This window comes from Leiobunum rupestre, chromosome 5, assembly GCF_980474605.1.
Source record: "Leiobunum rupestre chromosome 5, qqLeiRupe1.1.hap1, whole genome shotgun sequence".
Classification (NCBI taxonomy): Eukaryota; Metazoa; Arthropoda; class Arachnida; order Opiliones; family Sclerosomatidae; genus Leiobunum; species Leiobunum rupestre.
In genome coordinates, this window is record NC_143388.1 from 14,000,292 (window position 1) to 14,023,447 (window position 23,156).

General features: G+C 40.9%; 1 protein-coding gene across 1 annotated transcript; it reads left to right on the top strand.

The window, feature by feature from the left end:
* The first annotated feature begins 7,218 nt into the window (after positions 1–7,218).
* Positions 7,219–15,039, top strand: LOC149943598 (epithelial sodium channel subunit alpha-like). Its single transcript, XM_090176119.1, has 8 exons — positions 7,219–7,341; positions 10,241–10,339; positions 10,649–10,762; positions 10,826–10,893; positions 12,281–12,338; positions 12,407–12,429; positions 14,752–14,824; positions 14,896–15,039. The coding sequence occupies exons 1-8, from the start codon at positions 7,219–7,221 to the stop codon at positions 15,037–15,039; spliced, it is 702 nt and encodes a 233-aa protein (XP_090032245.1).
* The last annotated feature ends 8,117 nt before the right edge of the window (positions 15,040–23,156 follow it).

Consider the following 23,156-nt stretch of genomic DNA (forward strand, 5'->3'; position numbering starts at 1 on the left):
CAAGAAAACGCCTGAAATTAGACTTCTGACATTGAGTAATCTCGGGATTTCAAAGAAGTCGCTTCATTCGTAACAATTCGTGAAAGTAAAATTATACCGACCACGCCCAGCTCGCTCTATCGAAAAGAAATGCGTCTCTTAGACACACACACAATATGGGAGCCACTAGAGCGTGTAGTCCATTAAAGAATCCATACTATCCATTAGTTTCACAGACACCTCTTGGTTTGCGGAGTGGCGGCTCTTATGGTCACGTTCCTCACCCCCGGACAAGGTCAACAAATGGGAAGAAGCACCCACCCCAACCACAATTACTTCCCGAATGGCACCATGATAACGAATCCTACGACTGTGTACTCGCCCAAATTGAGCGACAGTGTTTGGGAGGACAAACTCTGGTCTGCCGGTTCTGCCCAGCACCCAGTCATAGTGGATGACCGGAAACAGCAACAACTATACAAAGTAGGACATTCATTCGGGTGGTTTGACGACCTAAGAAGCGTGTTTAAATTAGAGGTCGTTTGAAGGTTACGGAGTGGAGTAGCAAAATGGAAGAGATGCCGGAACACTTTCAAGAGAGAGCCAAATACTCGATGCCCAGGATCGCGACTCAACCTCGACCGATACCTCAGGCATCAGCCTTGCAGGCCTCCCAGGCCTCCAGCGAAGAGGCGGGGCCCGAAGGCAGTTTCGAAGAGGAGGGGGCCACAGCGGGATCCTTCAAAGCACCAAGATGCGCCGAGTCGGGACGCTACTATTGCAGCTACAAGGAAGACTATCCACAGTAAGTTTTGTTTCTTAGTTATACCGATCTTCGTTCATTCTTATCAAAAGTCTATCATTGATTTTCATAAGTGTGTCATTTAGCCGAACCAATTACTTATAGTTATGAATGAAGTAGAATTGAGGTCGCACCAAAAATATCAGTGCCGCTTGAAAACAAATTACGATCAGGCAAAGAGCACCGTAAACCTAATATCTTAGATTGAAGTCCACCGAAAATGTGTGGTCATTCTTATAATTTGTCACGCGGAAGAGAGGGAACTGTCACCCTTATTATGTGAAACATCATTATAAATTGACGGTCTTATTTATTGATTCCTCGTCGTTCCATCGTGAAACTTTTGTTTGGATTTTGTTTCGTGTATCAAAATGAGAAATATCAAATAATATTTGTCAAGGACATAAGAAACAACGTGTTTTTAAAAACCTAAAGCTCAGAAGGGCGGCATGTTCATTGTCAAACAATAAAAAGGTGGTTCCCACGGATAACATTAACTATTTATTGCACGTTAAACGCAGTTAGACTCTAGCAAATATAGGTGCTTGCAGACTAATGAATATTTTTAAGCGTTTGTAAAACTTGAAAAGCGAAATAGCATGAATCTTGAAAACTTATAAATTTTAAATAAGATATCGCAGACTGGGCTAGAAAACCAACTGAAAAAATTAATAATAAACTTTAAATTTATGAACAATTGGATCTTTATTAGATATTCCAAAAACTATTTATAATAAAATACCAAAATATGAACGTCTCGAACTGTCCTTCACGTAAAATAATGCAAAATTATAGCTCTGTAATTCTGTGGTACTAGAGAAATAAAGTAGATGAAACTTGCAAGATTTATCTTTAAAATAATTTTATCTATAAAGTTTTTCTGAGAACTAAACGGATATTGAAGCATAAAAATTGATTTAATTGAAACCGAAAGAAGCGCACGAGCGTTACAGCTCGCAACTGAGGCTTATCGTCCTCATTTCAAAAGTTCTGACCTCCAATTTACGTAAACGGTAAAATAATGTTTGCGACGAATTAGCGTACTAGGAACATCGTTCACCGTCTCCCGCTCCCTCTAAACGCTTAAGTAGTCAAGGGATACCACAAGGAACACTTTGGAAGCACTGCCTCACACCTTTCGGTTCCTTTCCAACACTATACACAATATCTGACGTGGTTCGATGATTTTCCGCTTGGCTTAACGCGATCGCTCGTATGGCTCCACGCTTATCTATGGCACCCTGCTCGTTGCACGCGCAAATACATATCGATTTCTAATTACCTCCGTCTTCTTCTTTTCGCAGGGAAGTGGTAACCCAAGTCACCAAATACTTGAAATGGCCCCTGGAGAAACTGTTCCGCGACCTAAAAACATCCAAGCTTCCCAAGATGGCCGAATCCGCTCAGGGAACTCTGGTGTGCGATTCATTAACTAGAGTCGTTCGACCCGGATGGGCCAAAAACACTAACGGGAAATGGCTGGTTGTTATCAACACTGACCATTATCACCAATACGTCACCGAAGTTGTGTGCAGGTAATAGATATATTCTTAAAAACTCATAGCACCGCTGTGTAATTCGTCTATTTTGATTATAAGATACAATTAGTTTTTCAATTTACATTGAGTAACGTAGTGGTCAACGCTAGAAGATCATAAACTGCTGGATTTTCTTCTGCTAAGCTGACTCTTTGTAATTTATTGTCCGCTTGGCAGACGAAAATCGAGTAGTTTATGAACTTCTCGCCTTGACCACTATGTGGCTCTATATAAACTGAAAAAGATAATTCCATAGAAAAAGATTAATTTATTGTTTCGTACAAACAGGTATGACGGAGCTTTCTGTAACTTTATCCCACCGTGCTACCACGCCACTTGCCAACAGAGATACAACACGCAGTTCCTTCTGGTGGTGGACCCCTTGAACCCGTACAAAGGCCCATTCATGTCACAATTCGTTTTCCCATCCTGTTGCGTGTGCCACATTCCAAACACCATCAAATCATAAGTGATTAACATTCCCGAAATGTACACCGCGTCGAACACTAATTTATATATTTTTAACATATTAGACTCACCACAAGTGATATAGTATTACGATCAGATAATGATAATTTCATTAAGTCTGAGTTATTAATTTGAGTACGAACTTCCACGACCCGTAATCATGTTCTTGGTTTTAACAGTACATTATCGCAGTATATACCTCAAGTTTTGTAAACAAAACGGTGTTCAACCAAATAAATTATTTTCGCTGGTATACAATGTGTGGTTGAATGTTTTTCTAACAGCATTGAATTTGCATGGGATATCATTGGTCTGTGTTTATAGTTTTTATAGATGACTTAAACATTTTCCTTAAGATTATAAAGCGAAGTGGAACTTCCGAATGGAGAAATATGGATTTAATATTCAATATTGGTGGGAAAACTGACCGATGTTTCTGTTTCCCATTGAAATAAAAGAACGACATAGTCGCTTAGTTAAACCACCCACATCGCTTAAACGTCTTTAGCCAGGGCCAAGGACGGTGAGATATGTCAGAAACGAAACTTATTATTGATAGAAGAAAAATGGTGCAAGATAATATTTTTTCCTATACCGATCAGAAAGAAAGAGGCCCTGGTTATTGAGCTTTAAATATTTTATTATATTCTTAAGATAGAACGTACACGTTCCATTTTATTTTTGTTGGTTGAAGGTACCATTTAAGTAGTTCTTGATGCGCGACTGGATAGACCGGGACAACGCGGCAAATATGGCAAGCGTTTGGGTTAAACAAATGAATAGGAATTTTATTGCGGAAGAACGTAGTGGATCTCATAAGTAATAAGTACCCTTTATTAAGGATATGACCAGATTATCCAACAGGAGAATACATTATCGTAGTAAACAAGCCAAAATGTCCACAGACATTGTTGATATTAAACGGAAATCTCGAGCGAAAAGAAAAAAACTGATGAGATACGTGTTTTGTTTCAAATTTATTTTCATCACGGTTTGTTTCGTGTTGTGTTCGTTGCAAGTATTCGCCTACATTCAAATGTACCGCCGCTTCGATACCACTGTAGATATCTACTACGAACCAATTAAAAAGGTAGAATCACCTGGATTTACCATTTGCAATGTTAAATACAGGTAAGAGCGAAGAGGGACATCCATTCATTTACTGTATCTCCTTCACAATTTCAATATAGTTATCATAAAGAAGCCCTTCGACGATTATTGGGAAAACAAACGTGTACGAATAAATCTTATCATGACCTTGTGAGTTATTTACATTTTATTGAAAAGTAACTTTAATAGTAATTTGCAATTAAGATTAAATATTACATTGGTCGATCTACCATAAACCCAATGTTTATAATCTATCTCTTACCAGATAAATTTACATATTGGCCATTTAAAAAACCACGTACATTGGCAGGCTCGACGCTAATATCCCGCCAATCGCGAACCACTGAACAGTTTTTGAAACGCACTATACAGGGTGTTTCAAAAAGTTATGCAAAAATTGTAAGGAGTTGTAGGGGTGAGTTGAGAAGTATGCCGGTTTTTTCCCATTTTCCTACGATGAGGTAAAAGAGCGCCAGAGAGCTTCAAAGTGTGGCCTACTAGCCCCTGGAAGTAGTCTGCAACAAGGACAGAACCAAGCAGCAGGGAAATGCGATTTCAGGGGTACGATGAATTTGCGAGAAATCGCGGTCCATCACAACTTTAAATACTTTTTAAGCTTACTTTTTTACGCTGGTTACCTCGATTTGTTTACAAAGTCCTTTTTTACCTGTCACAAGAACCTAAACCTTAATGTTCGCATTTCCCTGCTGCTTGGTTTTGCGCGTGTCGCAGCCTACTTCCAGGGGCTAGTAGACCACACTTTGAAGCTCTTTTAACTCATCGTAGGAAAATGGGGTAAAAAACAGGCATACTTCTCAACTCACCCCTTACAACTCCTTAAAATTTTTGCATAACCTTTTGAAACACCCTGTATAGTTTCTTTTGAAATGTCTTTTCAAGTGAATAACAGTATAGTGTAGGGGGATCAATACTTATCTCGTAAGATCATTTGTAACATAATTACTCATAAGTGTGCCTCTGTGTAACATTTCAATGAGACCTGGTTTCACACGGAACATACAATAAGTGTACCCAAAAACGGAAAATTCTTTTACTCTTTCTCTTTGTGGTGTTGAGAAGGTGACCATGGAAACTAAATCAGGCGATCGCGAGGCGCCAGCTAAACTAGAAGAACTTGTCAAAATTAGAAATCTGCTTCACTAACTTCCGTTTTCCTTCAATAAATTAGATGACGCGTATATCGTCACGGAGTTGTAAGTGACGCAATTTACGTCAGATCTCGTGAACAAGGTTTCATTAAAGAAAATGCTTTTATGGCATACTTTCTTATGAGTAATTATGATACATATGGTAAGAGATATATTATATACCTCTGTTTAAATTTTAGTTTTTTCAGTGTGATTGTAGATTTTAAATCTTATTATGTTCTAATTAAAACCAACTAGAGAGCGGAAGGTAGGAGTTTGCTTAAAAATTTTGATCTGGATACTTTGAGATCCCTGGAAAGCAAAATTAATAAATCTTCCTTGGTCTTTATTTTCGACCAAAACATTTTTACGCAATTTTTAGTGCAGTAAGTACTGATTTTCCTGTTAGAGCTATATTGAGTCATTCATTATTATCTTTTAGTTTTATAAAACCAGTGTACAGTAATATTGATATTTAAAACATATATTGAAAAATATCGATCTAAATGTTAATCCTCTGACATTGGTCGTATCGTCATTCAATCTATATTTTCTCTGCACAAACAAAATATATGGTTAAACTAAGAGATAAGACTTCGACAATAGCGAAGTCATTGGATGGGATCTTTCTTACAGTACACGCCGTACACCATTTGATTTGTTTTCAGAAACGGCACTTTTTTCTGGACCAATCGCTCATGTTACGCCTTCAACATAATGTATAAGAAACCAGAATTTGACTCTTTGATCTATGAATCTAGTTTTAGTAAGTCTATCCATGTACAATACGCTCGCATATATGTAATCACTCATAAGTATGCCATTAAGTAGTGGCTTAGCTAGCATGGATGACACCCGGGGCGGATATCATGGTGTGCTACTTACTAGTCTCTAGTTTGTGTAAGTTTTTATTTTTTTCACGGTCGGGTGTCACCCCCAAATCACGCCCAAACGGGTGGAACCCGCGGTGGAGCGCCCCCGCCACCCCCCCCCTAGCTACGCCACTGCCATTAAGGTATTCTTTTAATGAAACTTTGTTCAAGGATTGTGATGTAAATTTAGTAAACTCTAACGGATGACGAAATACTCGTGATCAACTATTTAGAATTTTAGATTAAGCAAACAGGATATCTTGTACGTCTGGCTTTGAAATGTGCGACATCGTAACCGAGTTTAGAAGCAAGAACAATTTCTTGTGCATTTGGCTTTGAAGAGTGCCACCGCGTAACCGGGCTTAGAAGCAAGTAGAATTTCTTGTGCACGTGCCTTTGAAAAGTGCCTTATCATAACCATCTTGGAAAGCCAGCATAATTTCTTGTGCATGTAGCTTCGAAAAGTGGCACATCGTAACCGGGCTAGAAGCAAGTAGAATTTCTTGTGCACGTGCCTTTGAAACGTGCCTTATCATAACCGTCTTTGAAAGCCAGCATAATTTCTTGTGCATGTGGCTTTAAAAACTGTCACATCGTAACCGGGTTTAGAAGCGAACAGTATTTGTTGTGCACCTGGTTTTGACAAGTGCCTTATCACAACCGTCTTTGAAAGCAAGCATTTCTGCATGTGGCTCTGACAAGGCAAATTTAACTCGCACATAGTGTTAGCTTTCTTATTGGTTGAATCAAGAATGCATTTATTTATATGGATAATGAATATGTTGAGATGCTTTTTTGGTGTTTTTCCCAATGCTAGTATGGATTTCAAATCAAGCCACAATTTCTTTGGTTCCCAAAAACTTCTATCTTTGGATGCTTTTGGAACACGCGTCAGTGGCGTTTTTCCTTCGGGGGTTGAAAACTAGACCATGGAGCCCATACAGTGGCGGACTGGCCATAGAGTGAACCTGCCCGATTGCAGGTGGGCCTCACGGACCGTTCGTGAAGTGGGCCCCTCAAACATGATAGAGTTATAGTTGTTAAAGCTGGGGCCCTTTGTCTTCTGGCAGCCCAAAATATTAAACCCAGTCCGCCACTGCCAACATAAATAAATACAGCCTTCGTTTGTAAATATGGGTAACTGTTACAAAAAGTAGGAGAATAGAAGCGTCTTAACCTTACCAGTATATATGATAATGATATAAGTAACAAATGAAAACTGATAATCAACTTTTTTCCTAATCTGTCTTAAACCAACGGGTTTCCACTCGACTCTCCAATTCTACCCACCGGAGAGCAACATGTTACTGAAAGAGAAAGACATGGCGGAGCTTTACATTCACAGCCCCGAGGAGATCCCTTTCCGCTCAATCGAGAAAATTCAGCTACGACCGGCTTTCTTTTACGAAATCAGTTTTGGGATTGTAAGGACACCTTCTTTTATTCGACCCAAGAAGCAAATCCGAACTTTTACATCCTATTAGCATTGAATAAACGTTTCCACGTTTCCTTTAAGAAAAATATTTTATCGTTACCAGAATATATTTATTTCTACATAGGGAAAATGACCGTGGAAGGTTTATTTTTGGGGGTACAAAGAATCGAAAATAGATGTCTGAGCGGGAGCCGATAGCGCTATATTTTTTGTCGAGATATTTAAAAGATTCCATCAGCCCCTAGCCAGTCCGGATTTTGATTAAGATTACCGCCACTAGATGGCGCACGTCGCGCTAAACGAATGTACGATAACCGCGTAGTATTACTCCGCGAGTTCGCCAGTCTGTTTTAAAATTTTCGGTTTTAACAATGTCGAGTAATGCAATTAATGGTAATAATAAAATACATGACAAACGAAAAGAAAATCAATCACTAAGACAATTCGTTGAACAAGAACAACGTTCCATATTAATTCTAATTAAATTCCAATAAAAGCAAACTAGGCCAAGGTGACAAAAACTCCGTCCGTTGCGACTGATATCGAAATCCGAATTTCCGCGAAATGACCACGTGTTTTGTTAAGTTTCGTATTACCAAAAATTGGTCTCCTTCCGCGTTAAAAAAATAGTGCTATTTCACCCCCCACTGTCATCCCCTTACGAGACTGATGGAACCCTTTAATGAATATTTCTAGATATTCTTTAACTTATAAGTTGCCGATTTTAGTCGAATTAAACTAAGTTTTAATCAAACGAGCTAGGAATTCAAAACAAAATCAAGCTGGCCAAAAATAATTACGCACAATATTAACACAAATTTAATTTTGTTTTATTATCGTACTTACGGTTAGCCAAAGATTTTAACTCTACTCTCTTTATTAATGAAATCTTTAGCTACCTCATTCATATAAATTTTATCTAGTTTATCTTGATACGCGTGTAGTATGCAGAGACTATTTAAGTGGTATTGTGTCATCGTACTTCTGGGCGTACTATGAAACCTGCGCACTTCGATTTATAAATTCATTTAATAGAGAAGATATTTTCAAGAATTAACTTATTTTAAATGTATATATGTATATTTATAAAACCTTTTTAGAGGGGTACAACCAAAAGTAAATATTGGGGAGAAAGTCTTGCACAAGTTGCACTGCCCGCTTCTTGTAGCTTTTATTTTTAAACTCGTTACATAATGAGCGATTGTGACGGGTGGGACAATTCAGTCCGCTCGTCCATCTGATTAATCAGGTGTGAGATGTGTGTTACGGCCACAGCAACATGGTGATACTTGGGGACAGGGACGGGACACTCGTGGCGGTAGTATGACAACGCCTCGTTGGGGGATTAGTGGTCGTCCTCACACGGCCATCCACAAACTCTGCCTCCCAGACGCTTGGGATTACACGAGTACGCCACTACTCCCGGTGGTTGCTATATGCTTTTAAACGCACTGGAGAACATTTGAGTCAGAGAGCCAATAGGATTGCTAGAAATTCGTGCCTTTTTCTCAAAAAAAAGTGCTCCTCTAGAGGCTTCTGGGTAAGTATTTGAAGCGAGCGATTTTCTTCGCGGCGTCCGCTTCGTTGGTCCGGTAATCGCGTGTCGGCCTGTCACCTGTGTTGTGTAGATTTATTTTATTGTTTATAGTACGTTTTATATTTTAGCATATTATAAGTATTAATATGCCGCGAAAAGGTACCACAAATTGATTTAAAATCTTCATCCAATTAAAAAAAACATCATTATAGTTATCCAATAATAATTCAACACTTAAGCCTTGGCTGGCCATTTCCAAGATGAAAATGACGTTTTAATAACCGAGGCACAGTTTATAGCCAATCAACGGACTTTCATTACTTTTATTAAAACCTGAAATAAACAACTGGGTGATAAACTATATAATGTAATTCTTTAACTACTTACAAATTTAGTACTGGCCTAAAAAAAAGCCCGGATAGAACGGAACTATTTTTTCTGAGGCGGAGTACCAAGTTTCAATAGAAATCCCTGTAAACACGACTGGGGGATGGAAGCAAATTCTTGAAAATATTTTTGCCCATCAAATAAGTCGTCGCGCTAAACTACCCAAGTCCAAGACTTTCTCCCCAATATTTACTGTTCGTTGGGAGGGGGGTTACAATGTACCCCCCCCCCCTATTCCGCCGTCCCTGGGAAAATGTTCAGAATTTCAGATGAAACTCGGGCATCATGGATAGTTTTCACGTGTGCTTAAATCGTAAGTTTTAGGGAACTAACTTGATTTTGTTTAGGGGGAAGGAGCTAAAATGTTCAACATAGTCATTCCCTCTAAGTAGGAATAAACACATTCTGAATAGCTACGAAGTATGAATGCTGCGAATCGCCAAAAGAATACTCCACTTCCATATTTATTGTGGCGCCATCTAGGGCAGTTTTTTTTTAAAATCATATGCTATCATAAGTTTGGTAGAAACTAGAGAAAAGGAAAGTAGATGGTGAGTTAATCACTGCGTTTGGGCCGAGGTTTGGGCAGACCGTATTAATGAAGTTTTGTTTTAACTTCCCCTTTCGAATGGAAAACGTTTTTATGGAAGATGTGCTTCTTTCCAAAAATTGGATAAATAACTACTGCCATAAGTAGCCTAATACCGATAAGTATGACAATTAGCCAATTTTATTCAGGCTTAGTTCAGCACACAGCCTCTTTGTGACCAAAAATATTCCCTAGGCAAAATATTCTATCTCTACTATTCAGTTACGTTGGAAGTTGGATCTGAGCGAAAGTGTCATTGTTAAAATAGGTTTTGTAAGAAAATAAGCATTAAAACAATAGAAAGGGTCATACTTAGTGTTATTATGTTACTTATGCTAGTGTTGAAAATATAAACATTTGCGTTTCATTTAACAGGAAGAGCTCAAGCTTTTAGGTCCTCCGTATAGGACCAACTGCCGTAACTATACCAAAGAGTGGTATGATAACAACGGAACGGGTCCACTCAGTAGAGAAGTAAGTCGCAAAATTAGGGCTGTACGAGTACTCGAACATCATCGAGTACTCGGCCTCTTTCGAGGTCGAATTCCAGTACTCGACCTCGAATTAGTAATAGGAGAATACTCGTCGATTTCCGAGTACCAAAAAAATTGCATATTCGGGTACTCGATTACTCGAATAAGCTGCTTTATAAACTCGTCGAGTATTTGTCCTCGTTGCTTCAAAGTTCAAAGAGGGGTTTTTAAACCTGTTTGGCGGGCAATAAACAGTACCTACAAATATGTACCAGAAATAATTATGGAAAATTTAAATTCATATTCAAAGAACTGTATGATTGACTGCTACTACAAAATTTCTCTTCGCGAGTGCGGTTGCATTCCGATACAGCTTCCAATATTCCCTCAAGTTTCAAACAAATGCGTCGATCATCAATATAGGGTATGCTGTTTAAATTTATGTACGTATTATACCAAAGCAGCTAAACGGACCTAATTATTACAGGCTAATTGCTTCGATTTTGGAAGCGTAGAAACGAAAAAATGCGAAAGCCAATGCCGATTGGACTGTGTGTAAGCATTTTTTAAATTTTAGTTGTCTTTTCGGCCGAGCGAGTGTGAATCGTTTCAATGGCGGACGTGGCGGGATATGTTTAACAGTGGTTGCGAAAATTTACGGTATCTTCCCATTCGACCGAATTCCCATTAGACCGAATTCCGCCAATGTTTTTGATGAAATTAGCCCAAAGGCGAGTTTTGTATTTTTCTTTTTACTACTTTTAATTTTTAGGTTAGGTTAGGTTAGGTTAGGTAACACTGCATGCTGTTCTGACAGATGCTGAAACGGATAAAACCGAATCCTAAACCCGGAGAAGTGTGGCTTTTTCGGTCGAATGGGATTGGGTTCGGTCGAATGGAATTCGGCGCAATGGAACAGATTCAAAATTTACTACACTCTGATCTTAAAGGAGTAGAATCCTATCAGCGAAGTTCACGCTTCCGCCAATACTCACTCGTGGTGCTGCAGTCTAATAGGCGGCAGAAAATTTCAGTTCCCATTCTGCTGCGCCTGCTAGTCGTATAAATATGTCTAGACAACTATTTTGTTGGGAAAAGATTCTATATTTCGAACTTGCATTATTATTAAATTGAAAAAGTCTAAGTAAATAAATAAAATATTTTATCTACACAGAAAGGTTTTAAGTTCAAAAAAAGAATGTTACGTAATTACTAAAACCCTATACCGAAGAGAAAATTATCACAATGAGCGAGTTTCAATAACCGCACCGCCTTCTATCGGTTTTAAAAATAACTATTACACAACATGGAAAAGCCTAATCTGATGTCATAGGTCATGCTAGGGTATGACATCAAAGTACCATCTTCGTCTGATTTTTACCTCTCCGAGGGGACTTTGTACCCTAGGAGGGGTTATACAACCACCGTGTCTGTCTGTGGGTCAGGCCTGCGAACGCGTTCGGATTTTCGGGGCAAAGGGTAATCACTGCGTACGCAGTTTCTTAGAATCAGGGAAAAGGTTTTTCTAAAAGCTTCCTCTTTTTGTCATTGGGTGTAGTATAAATTTTTAACGGCCGGGATTCGAACCCGAGCCCTCTTGCACGACAGGTGAGTGTTCTACCGCAGAACCACGGATACAGTTACGCTTCATTGAAAATTAAAAACTCTTCCGAGGAGAGGTATATTTTGGCTTGCCAACTTGTTAGTCTAACTGCGCATGCGTTCGATAGAATTGAAACTGTCTTATTGGTGTATTGCAAAACTTTCAACCTTTTTGGAGACATCTAGCGTTAGTTATCGCGTCAGAACAAAATGCAAAGATTAAAATACTGTTGGTCTTCACTCGTTCAGCCAATTAAAATCCCTATTTTACTTGAAATATTGTAAGAAAATACGATAATGAATTCTTCAAATAAAACAGTTCCCTAATTATATTTCACAGAATTAACACATACAGCTATACTTCCCAAGCGGCGGAGTTCCTCCTCGAGCAAAAACCAGTTAAATACATTAATTTAAAATACTTAAATACTTGGGTTTAAAGTCAGTTAATTTTCAAATGTTTCAGGATGGAAGCAAAGTCCCTATGATGTAAGTACACAAGAAGTTAGCTGAATAATTTTTAAACAGCTATTATTATATCAGGGTGACCATTCTTCCTTTATTTTATAATTTTTCCTATATTTCAATGCTTTCCTTTATTTTCCTATAATTATACCATTTTTCCTATATTTCAAAGCTTTCCTTTATTTTCCTATAATTATACCATTTTTCCTATATTTCAATGCTTTCCTTTATTTTCCTATAATTATACCATTTTTCCTATATTTCAATGCTTTCCTTTATTTTCCTATAATTATACCATTTTTCCTATATTTCAATGCTTTCCTTTATTTTCCTATAATTATACCATTTTTCCTATATTTTCCTATAATTAGATATTATTTTGTATTTCGCGCGGTTTTTTCGAATTTCCCTCGTGCCTAGTTCGCTTTTTGTAATACAGATGGCGCTTGATGTACTAAATCCCTTTGATAAATTGTAAACTGATACGTGTCATAGTGCTACTTAAAACCTGATATGCCATTTTTCCCTATGGAGAAAAACGAAAAATCGTTAAAAACGGCAAGTAAAAAAAATACCTCGATGTGGTTCCATATCAGTTTTTAAGTAGTACTGTGACACGTATCACCATAAAAAATTTCAAAACTTTTCCACCTATACCACCCGAGATACACTCGATTTACCATTTTTCCCTATGGAGAAAAATGAAAAATGGTAAAAAACGCCAAGTAAAAAACATACCTCTATGTGGTTCCATATCAGGTTTTAAGTAGCACTGTGACACGTATTACCATAAAAAAATTCATAACTTTACCACCTTTACCACGCGAGCTACACGCGATTTACCATTTTTTATTCCTAAAGTTGCGGAGATGCGGTGCAGCTTAGAACAATATATTTTAAAAACACCAATAAACTAAGATACGCGCGTCCTCGGCAACAAGGGCGTTTTTTGCTTACAAAAGTTTTTCCAGTCGGTTATTTTGAAAAATAAAATTTAGGTAGTCGAGAGTATAGTTCAAGGCACGTGTATATAAATTTTCAGAGCTGTATACCAATTTCGAACAATTTATCACCATGCGCTCTCACTATGATATCAAACTTAGAAAATGGTGGTCTTTTAAATTAGAAATTGGGACACACCTGAATTAAAGAATGTACCTCAACTTGAAAAACTGATATATTTGTGTTTCGAACGCCACCCAGCGGAATAGGTTGTTAAACAATAACTCATTTAGAGATCTTCGGTATCAGGTCCATCCTTTAACCAACTTTATTCATTAATTCACCAAAAAACCATATATGTCTACACTTGGAATGTCTAAGGATTTAATGCCACCGTGCTCCGAAACCGGCTCGAGAAACGGCGTTGCTTAAACTTACGTTGAATTTAAGGCGTAGCGAGTTTTTTTCAAATTGACCAGTGGCGTAGACAAGGGGGGGTTTCCGGGTCCAGACCCCCACTTGGGCCTACCTTTGACTGTATGAAATTTCCACCCCCTTCTCGATCCCCCTCTTAACATTCACATACTTCGCCCCGCCCCCTCCCCTTGACGAATTTCTGGCTACGCCACTGAAATTGACTCACCTGAAAACGAATTTGAGAAACCCTGATTAGCTCCAGGCTGAAGATCTCGGAGAATTAGTTAGGTTCGGCCCAAAACTTGTCTTTTTCCGCGTAAAATCACGTATTTAGATGATTTAAAAAGAGCGCGTGATGTCGCCAATTTTATCTTAGCGCGTCGCGAAAATCTCCGCTGTAAACCAAAATCATCATCAGGGCAACCATAGTCTTCCTTAGACATTCCAAGGGTTCCTGATCCATGACTAGTTTTCCATAAAGCAGCGTTCAGACTATGTGAAAATATTACCTTTGCGTCGATCATGTCGGTTCTTTCGATTTCTGACACCGTTCAGACTTCTCAACAGAGACTTTAAATTTTGGCGCGTGTCGTTTACATTTTTGCATTTCGTTGCGCTCAAAAAGTTCATAGCAGACAATTAGCCTTATGCCTCATCAGCGCTGACTCTAGGTAGTGGCGACCTTTAGAACCAACGAAATACTATAACCAATCAGAGATGGATAAAAAATTATTTCAATTTTTATGCCGTTATTACTGAGCTCTGATTGGATGAACAATCATTTTTTATGTTAATCTATGTGCAAGGTTGGTTCCTTTCTGAACAGTGAAATGAACGAACCAACGCGACCAACATAACCGAAACGACACGACCGATGCTAACGTAATATTTTCACCTAGTCTGAACGCAGCTTAAGGAAAATGTCCCAGTTTTCGGGTCAATTTAATTTTTTTCTGGTAGTAATTAAGTAAACGTTAACGCGGACAGGACTGAGTTGCGGCTGACATGTCAATTGGGACGTTTCGAGAAGATTTATTACGAACACAAGCCCCAAATCAAGGTACGAGAACATCGGAAATTGTACAAAGCCTGTGAATATTTGTTGCGTTTCTAATTATCTTTGAACTGCAGGATATCGAGATACTCGGCTATGTGGGAGGCTATTTGAGCATTTGGCTCAATCTATCGATTCCGATGTTATTCAAAACGTTAGTCAAAGCGATAATCTTTGTACATGGAAAGGTCAGAAAATACAGACTAAAAGAGCCCTTATAACAAACATCTTGACGAAAAATGGGCGTAAGTTTGTAAGAAATACATAATAAAGCATTTAATATAAAGCTTTGTCTGTCAATTCAATTACTTTATTTTTCCCTCGTTCGTACTATTTGGACATTTCCATTCCCGTTACTTGGAAAAGTTACATTTAAAGTGAAAGGGTTTTATTGTCCACACGTTAAAAATAGAAACAAATCAATATCTAAACAAACTACGTTTAATCGATTTAAAAGTTTCAACAATTCTTTCACTAAGCGTTTCTTACAAGAGTTTCGCGATCAGAAAATCAGTAGGAGAAATAGGTAACTACTAGCTTATAAGTTGGTAAGCAAAGAATATACAACCAAGGAATAAATCGGTGTTTGTTTTTAGTCTTAGCTGTCGGTTCACCAAAGGACTTTCGGTAAAAATTAATCAAGAGAACCGGTAAGTCAATCCTGCTTCAGAGGCAGCCAAGTATTACATTACCCTTAGAAGAATTTTGGTACCCTTTTTACACACAATCCGTCAGGGATTTGTGTTTACTGGGTCCACGTACAGTGTAGCCGATGCCGTCGCTGCCGTATTCCACATAACTCTTCAACTAGGGGTTCTAACATTATCTGAAAAAGGCAAACTGATTACTATATTTCCGATAAACAACCTGATTTCTCTGGCTACTTGTATCCTTTTTTATCTAACCCGCGGCTATCGGGTTTTTTATTTGGTTTCGGTAACCGACGAGACCACAGATATAGTAAGCCGTTTTTTCTCAGATAAGCGCGTAGACATCGGTCTTCATGTTGTCTACCTTTAGACATCTAGTTAAATGTTTTTTATCCTTTAAAATTTTTGCATGGCAACAAAAAATGGTCTTAGTTTCACCAAGCCAATATAAAGATACACTAAAATAGTATATCCGCAGTTATCGCGGATTAAAGATACAATTTAAAAAGCAGATCAACCCGTGAAAATCATTTAGGTTTGTCATTCAAGCGCAAAGCGTATCCGCGTACTGTCATTAGAGTAACAAAATATTTTATCCGCTAAAGGTATCGTTTAAAAATAATCCAGTTAATCTTGGAAAGCAACAGATACAAGATCACCGTTAGAAAACCTACCTTCAACAATTAGGTGTAGAAAGGTCGGTGATATGTCAATCGAAAGCATGCTGACACGCCCTCGGTAGCCCGTTATACATTTTTGGAATCGGAGAACAAGAAGTTAATCATTTTCCCATTTTAGTGGTTTTTGATGATTTTGGCCTTAAAAGTAAATTTTTTTAAATTAAGAGCGAGTTATTAAAGGTTTCGGTCGCATTAAGAAATTTTAACTTTTAGTAAGTTTTCTATCCAATTTGCGGGACCCCACAAGCCGCGGAAGCACAGTCATATTTAAATTTCGTGCCAATTTTTACAGGCGCCATCTAACTCGCTCGCGTTTCGCTACCTTCTTCGAAGTCTAGCAAAATCCGCTTAATTCTTTCTATTTCTAAGGACTGTGCCTTCTTTCTTCACAGAAAAATAAAGTTTTCCACTACCTGCTAGCACTATAATTGCATGTAGTATAGAGCAAAAAAAAACTTTTAGAGGTTAACGGTAATAGTTAGTGTAGGGAGCTGTTGGCTAGCGTGGCATGAAGAACTTGCCACCACCCTCCTATGCATTGTGACCCGGCCACCTGAGTTAATGGCTTTAAAAAGTCGCTTGATGACTTAGGCCTAAGTTGCTGTCTTGGGTATTAGCCTAGCTGATATTATTATTAAATATTTGGAGTGTAGACGTAGAAATCTCTTTCTATAAAAGTACTAAATAATCACAATGGCTTAATGTATTTTAGCCATTTTTCCCAAGAAGGCACGACACGCACAAACCTGCATTCATTTGTCTCTGTTTTATTGAATAGCGCAATAGAGTATGATAATTAAAATACCCCACACGTAAAGGCATACAAAAATGATCAATACGTTACGTACAGGCGACTATATTTTTGCGTATGCGACGATTGCATTTGGCGGTGTACGTTCATGTTGAATAAAACTACATTGAAAAGCACTTGGTAATTATCTTTAAGGGCTGTCGCTAGGCATTTTGCTGGAACAGGCAAAATAATGTTTTTAGCCGTCTCTGGCCCATTAGCAACTTTAAAAGTTTTGTTTTTTCCACATTACAAAATGATAATTTGGTGCAGCTTTATATTTTAAAGAGAGTAGTGGTGCTTTCACGTCTCCAACGTACGCGAAAAGAGAGGACCTCTGCTTTTGCATCGTCAACGAACGCGTAAAGAGAGGAGCGCCGCTTTCGCGTTTCCAACGAACGCGAAAAGAGGAGCGTCGCTTTTGCGTCTCCAACGTACGCGAAAAGTGAGGAGTGTCGCTTTTGCATCTTCAACGAACACGAAAAGAGAGGAGATCTGCTTTCGCGTTTCCAACGAACGCGTAAAGAGAGGAGGGCCGCTTTCGCGTTTCCAACGAACGCGAAAAGAGGAGCGTCGCTTTTGCGTCTCCAACGTACGCGAAAAGTGAGGAGCTCTGCTTTTGCATCTTCAACGAACACGAAAAGAGAGGAGATCTGCTTCCGCGTTTCCAACGAACGCGAAAAGTGAGGAGTGTCGCTTTTGCATCTTCAACGAACACGAAAAGAGAGGAGATCTGCTTTCGCGTTTCCAACGAACGCGTAAAGAGAAGAGGGCCGCTTTCGCGTTTCCAACGAACGCGAAAAGAGAGGAGCGTCGCTTTTGCATCTTCAACGAACGCGAAAAGAGAGGAGCTCTGCTTTTGCATCTTCAACGAACGCGTAAAGAGAGGAGCGTCGCTTTTGCATCTTCAACGAACGCGAAAAGTGAGGAGTGGCCCTTTTGCATCTTCAACGAACGCGAAAAGAGAGGAGCTCTGCTTTTGCATCTTCAACGAACGCGTAAAGAGAGGAGCGCCGCTTTTGCGTCTCCAACGTACGCGAAAAGTGAGGAGTGGCGCTTTTGCATCTTCAACGAACACGAAAAGAGAGGAGATCTGCTTTTGCATCTTCAACGAACGCGTAAAGAGAGGAGCGTCGCTTTTGCATCTTCAACGAACGCGAAAAGAGAGGAGATCTGCTTTTGCATCTTCAACGAACGCGTAAAGAGAGGAGCGTCGCTTTTGCATCTTCAACGAACGCGAAAAGAGAGGAGCTCTGCTTTTGCATCTTCAACGAACGCGTAAAGAGAGGAGCGTCGCTTTTGCATCTTCAACGAACGCGAAAAGAGAGGAGGGCCGCTTTCGCGTTTCCAACGAACGCGAAAAGAGAGGAGCGTCGCTTTTGCATCTTCAACGAACGCGAAAAGAGAGGAGCTCTGCTTTTGCATCTTCAACGAACGCGTAAAGAGAAGAGCGTCGCTTTTGCATCTTCAACGAACGCGAAAAGTGAGGAGTGGCCCTTTTGCATCTTCAACGAACGCGAAAAGAGAGGAGCTCTGCTTTTGCATCTTCAACGAACGCGTAAAGAGAGGAGCGCCGCTTTTGCGTCTCCAACGTACGCGAAAAGTGAGGAGTGGCGCTTTTGCATCTTCAACGAACACGAAAAGAGAGGAGATCTGCTTCCGCGTTTCCAACGAACGCGAAAAGTGAGGAGTGTCGCTTTTGCATCTTCAACGAACACGAAAAGAGAGGAGATCTGCTTTCGCGTTTCCAACGAACGCGTAAAGAGAGGAGGGCCGCTTTCGCGTTTCCAACGAACGCGAAAAGAGAGGAGCGTCGCTTTTGCATCTTCAACGAACGCGAAAAGAGAGGAGCTCTGCTTTTGCATCTTCAACGAACGCGTAAAGAGAGGAGCGTCGCTTTTGCATCTTCAACGAACGCGTAAAGAGAGGAGCTCTGCTTTTGCATCTTCAACGAACGCGTAAAGAGAGGAGCGTCGCTTTTGCATCTTCAACGAACGCGAAAAGAGAGGAGCTCTGCTTTTGCATCTTCAACGAACGCGTAAAGAGAGGAGCGTCGCTTTTGCATCTTCAACGAACGCGTAAAGAGAGGAGCGTCGCTTTTGCATCTTCAACGAACGCGTAAAGAGAGGAGCGTCGCTTTTGCATCTTCAACGAACGCGAAAAGAGAGGAGCTCTGCTTTTGCATCTTCAACGAACGCGTAAAGAGAGGAGCGTCGCTTTTGCATCTTCAACGAACGCGTAAAGAGAGGAGCGTCGCTTTTGCATCTTCAACGAACGCGAAAAGAGAGGAGCTCTGCTTTTGCATCTTCAACGAACGCGTAAAGAGAGGAGCGTCGCTTTTGCATCTTCAACGAACGCGTAAAGAGAGGAGCGTCGCTTTTGCATCTTCAACGAACGCGAAAAGAGAGGAGCTCTGCTTTTGCATCTTCAACGAACGCGTAAAGAGAGGAGCTCTGCTTTTGCATCTTCAACGAACGCGTAAAGAGAGGAGCGTCGCTTTTGCATCTTCAACGAACGCGTAAAGAGAGGAGCTCTGCTTTTGCATCTTCAACGAACGCGTAAAGAGAGGAGCGTCGCTTTTGCATCTTCAACGAACGCGTAAAGAGAGGAGCGTCGCTTTTGCATCTTCAACGAACGCGTAAAGAGAGGAGCGTCGCTTTTGCATCTTCAACGAACGCGTAAAGAGAGGAGCGTCGCTTTTGCATCTTCAACGAACGCGAAAAGAGAGGAGCTCTGCTTTTGCATCTTCAACGAACGCGTAAAGAGAGGAGCGTCGCTTTTGCATCTTCAACGAACGCGTAAAGAGAGGAGCTCTGCTTTTGCATCTTCAACGAACGCGTAAAGAGAGGAGCGTCGCTTTTGCATCTTCAACGAACGCGTAAAGAGAGGAGCTCTGCTTTTGCATCTTCAACGAACGCGTAAAGAGAGGAGCGTCGCTTTTGCATCTTCAACGAACGCGTAAAGAGAGGAGCGTCGCTTTTGCATCTTCAACGAACGCGTAAAGAGAGGAGCGTCGCTTTTGCATCTTCAACGAACGCGTAAAGAGAGGAGCGTCGCTTTTGCATCTTCAACGAACGCGAAAAGAGAGGAGCTCTGCTTTTGCATCTTCAACGAACGCGTAAAGAGAGGAGCGTCGCTTTTGCATCTTCAACGAACGCGTAAAGAGAGGAGCTCTGCTTTTGCATCTTCAACGAACGCGTAAAGAGAGGAGCGTCGCTTTTGCATCTTCAACGAACGCGTAAAGAGAGGAGCTCTGCTTTTGCATCTTCAACGAACGCGTAAAGAGAGGAGCGTCGCTTTTGCATCTTCAACGAACGCGAAAAGAGAGGAGCTCTGCTTTTGCATCTTCAACGAACGCGTAAAGAGAGGAGCGTCGCTTTTGCATCTTCAACGAACGCGTAAAGAGAGGAGCGTCGCTTTTGCATCTTCAACGAACGCGTAAAGAGAGGAGCGTCGCTTTTGCATCTTCAACGAACGCGAAAAGAGAGGAGCTCTGCTTTTGCATCTTCAACGAACGCGTAAAGAGAGGAGCGTCGCTTTTGCATCTTCAACGAACGCGTAAAGAGAGGAGCGTCGCTTTTGCATCTTCAACGAACGCGAAAAGAGAGGAGCTCTGCTTTTGCATCTTCAACGAACGCGTAAAGAGAGGAGCGTCGCTTTTGCATCTTCAACGAACGCGTAAAGAGAGGAGCGTCGCTTTTGCATCTTCAACGAACGCGAAAAGAGAGGAGCTCTGCTTTTGCATCTTCAACGAACGCGTAAAGAGAGGAGCGTCGCTTTTGCATCTTCAACGAACGCGTAAAGAGAGGAGCTCTGCTTTTGCATCTTCAACGAACGCGTAAAGAGAGGAGCGTCGCTTTTGCATCTTCAACGAACGCGAAAAGAGAGGAGCTCTGCTTTTGCATCTTCAACGAACGCGTAAAGAGAGGAGCTCTGCTTTTGCATCTTCAACGAACGCGTAAAGAGAGGAGCGTCGCTTTTGCATCTTCAACGAACGCGAAAAGAGAGGAGCTCTGCTTTTGCATCTTCAACGAACGCGTAAAGAGAGGAGCGTCGCTTTTGCATCTTCAACGAACGCGTAAAGAGAGGAGCGCCGCTTTTGCGTCTCCAACGTACGCGAAAAGTGAGGAGTGGCCCTTTTGCATCTTCAACGAACGCGAAAAGAGAGGAGCTCTGCTTTTGCATCTTCAACGAACGCGTAAAGAGAGGAGCGCCGCTTTTGCGTCTCCAACGTACGCGAAAAGTGAGGAGTGGCGCTTTTGCATCTTCAACGAACACGAAAAGAGAGGAGATCTGCTTCCGCGTTTCCAACGAACGCGAAAAGTGAGGAGTGTCGCTTTTGCATCTTCAACGAACACGAAAAGAGAGGAGATCTGCTTTCGCGTTTCCAACGAACGCGTAAAGAGAGGAGGGCCGCTTTCGCGTTTCCAACGAACGCGAAAAGAGAGGAGCGTCGCTTTTGCATCTTCAACGAACGCGAAAAGAGAGGAGCTCTGCTTTTGCATCTTCAACGAACGCGTAAAGAGAGGAGCGTCGCTTTTGCATCTTCAACGAACGCGAAAAGAGAGGAGCTCTGCTTTTGCATCTTCAACGAACGCGTAAAGAGAGGAGCGTCGCTTTTGCATCTTCAACGAACGCGTAAAGAGAGGAGCGCCGCTTTTGCGTCTCCAACGTACGCGAAAAGTGAGGAGTGGCGCTTTTGCATCTTCAACGAACACGAAAAGAGAGATCTGCTTTCGCGTTTCCAACGAACGCGTAAAGAGAGGAGCTCTGCTTTTGCATCTTCAACGAACGCGTAAAGAGAGGAGCGTCGCTTTTGCATCTTCAACGAACGCGTAAAGAGAGGAGCGCCGCTTTTGCGTCTCCAACGTACGCGAAAAGTGAGGAGTGGCGCTTTTGCATCTTCAACGAACACGAAAAGAGAGATCTGCTTTCGCGTTTCCAACGAACGCGAAAAGAGAGGAGCTCTGCTTTTGCATCTTCAACGAACGCGTAAAGAGAGGAGCGTCGCTTTTGCATCTTCAACGAACGCGTAAAGAGAGGAGCGTCGCTTTTGCATCTTCAACGAACGCGAAAAGAGAGGAGCGTCGCTTTTGCATCTTCAACGAACGCGAAAAGAGAGGAGCTCTGCTTTTGCATCTTCAACGAACGCGTAAAGAGAGGAGCGTCGCTTTTGCATCTTCAACGAACGCGTAAAGAGAGGAGCGCCGCTTTTGCGTCTCCAACGTACGCGAAAAGTGAGGAGTGGCGCTTTTGCATCTTCAACGAACACGAAAAGAGAGATCTGCTTTCGCGTTTCCAACGAACGCGTAAAGAGAGGAGCTCTGCTTTTGCATCTTCAACGAACGCGTAAAGAGAGGAGCGTCGCTTTTGCATCTTCAACGAACGCGTAAAGAGAGGAGCGCCGCTTTTGCGTCTCCAACGTACGCGAAAAGTGAGGAGTGGCGCTTTTGCATCTTCAACGAACACGAAAAGAGAGATCTGCTTTCGCGTTTCCAACGAACGCGAAAAGAGAGGAGCTCTGCTTTTGCATCTTCAACGAACGCGTAAAGAGAGGAGCGTCGCTTTTGCATCTTCAACGAACGCGTAAAGAGAGGAGCGTCGCTTTTGCATCTTCAACGAACGCGAAAAGTGAGGAGTGGCCCTTTTGCATCTTCAACGAACGCGAAAAGAGAGGAGCTCTGCTTTTGCATCTTCAACGAACGCGTAAAGAGAGGAGCGCCGCTTTTGTGTCTTCAACGAACGCGAATATAGCGGAGCGGCGCTTTCTTGTGTCCATCGAGCACGAAATGATAAATTGCTGATAGAAATATTCAATTTGTTTATAATAGAAGCGAAGATAGCCTAAATTTTTTAATAAATCAAAGCTATATAGATAAACTATTTACTGTCTTTGAATTTGAAGTTGGTTCGTCGATAAATAGCCGAACCGTATAAAATCGAATAAACTCACGCGAGGCTAGGTCAGCAAAGGCAAATATCAAAAGAAAACTGTATCGGTTTCTCTTCGGCAATACGAAGTTCGACGTGCCACTCACGCGTGCCTTTTTAAGTTTGCAAGGGCCTTAGGAAACCTAGAGTTACTAAAAGGATTATGGCACACGAACACACTACATGTACTCATAAATACTAAATTGCATGAGTGCCGCAGTTTCATTTCAAATTGAGTCTACTACAGACACGTTGAAAAAAACAACGTTATATTTCATTAACCAGAC

Bases quoted from the DNA above. Each gene is read 5' to 3' on its own strand.
- LOC149943598 (XM_090176119.1), top strand. From the start codon at position 7,219: ATGTTACTGAAAGAGAAAGACATGGCGGAGCTTTACATTCACAGCCCC. The intron at 10,340-10,648 runs GTAAGTCGCAAA...TCATATTCAAAG, and splicing joins CGGGTCCACTCAGTAGAGAA to AACTGTATGATTGACTGCTA. The intron at 10,894-12,280 runs GTAAGCATTTTT...TATATTTCACAG, and splicing joins CAATGCCGATTGGACTGTGT to AATTAACACATACAGCTATA.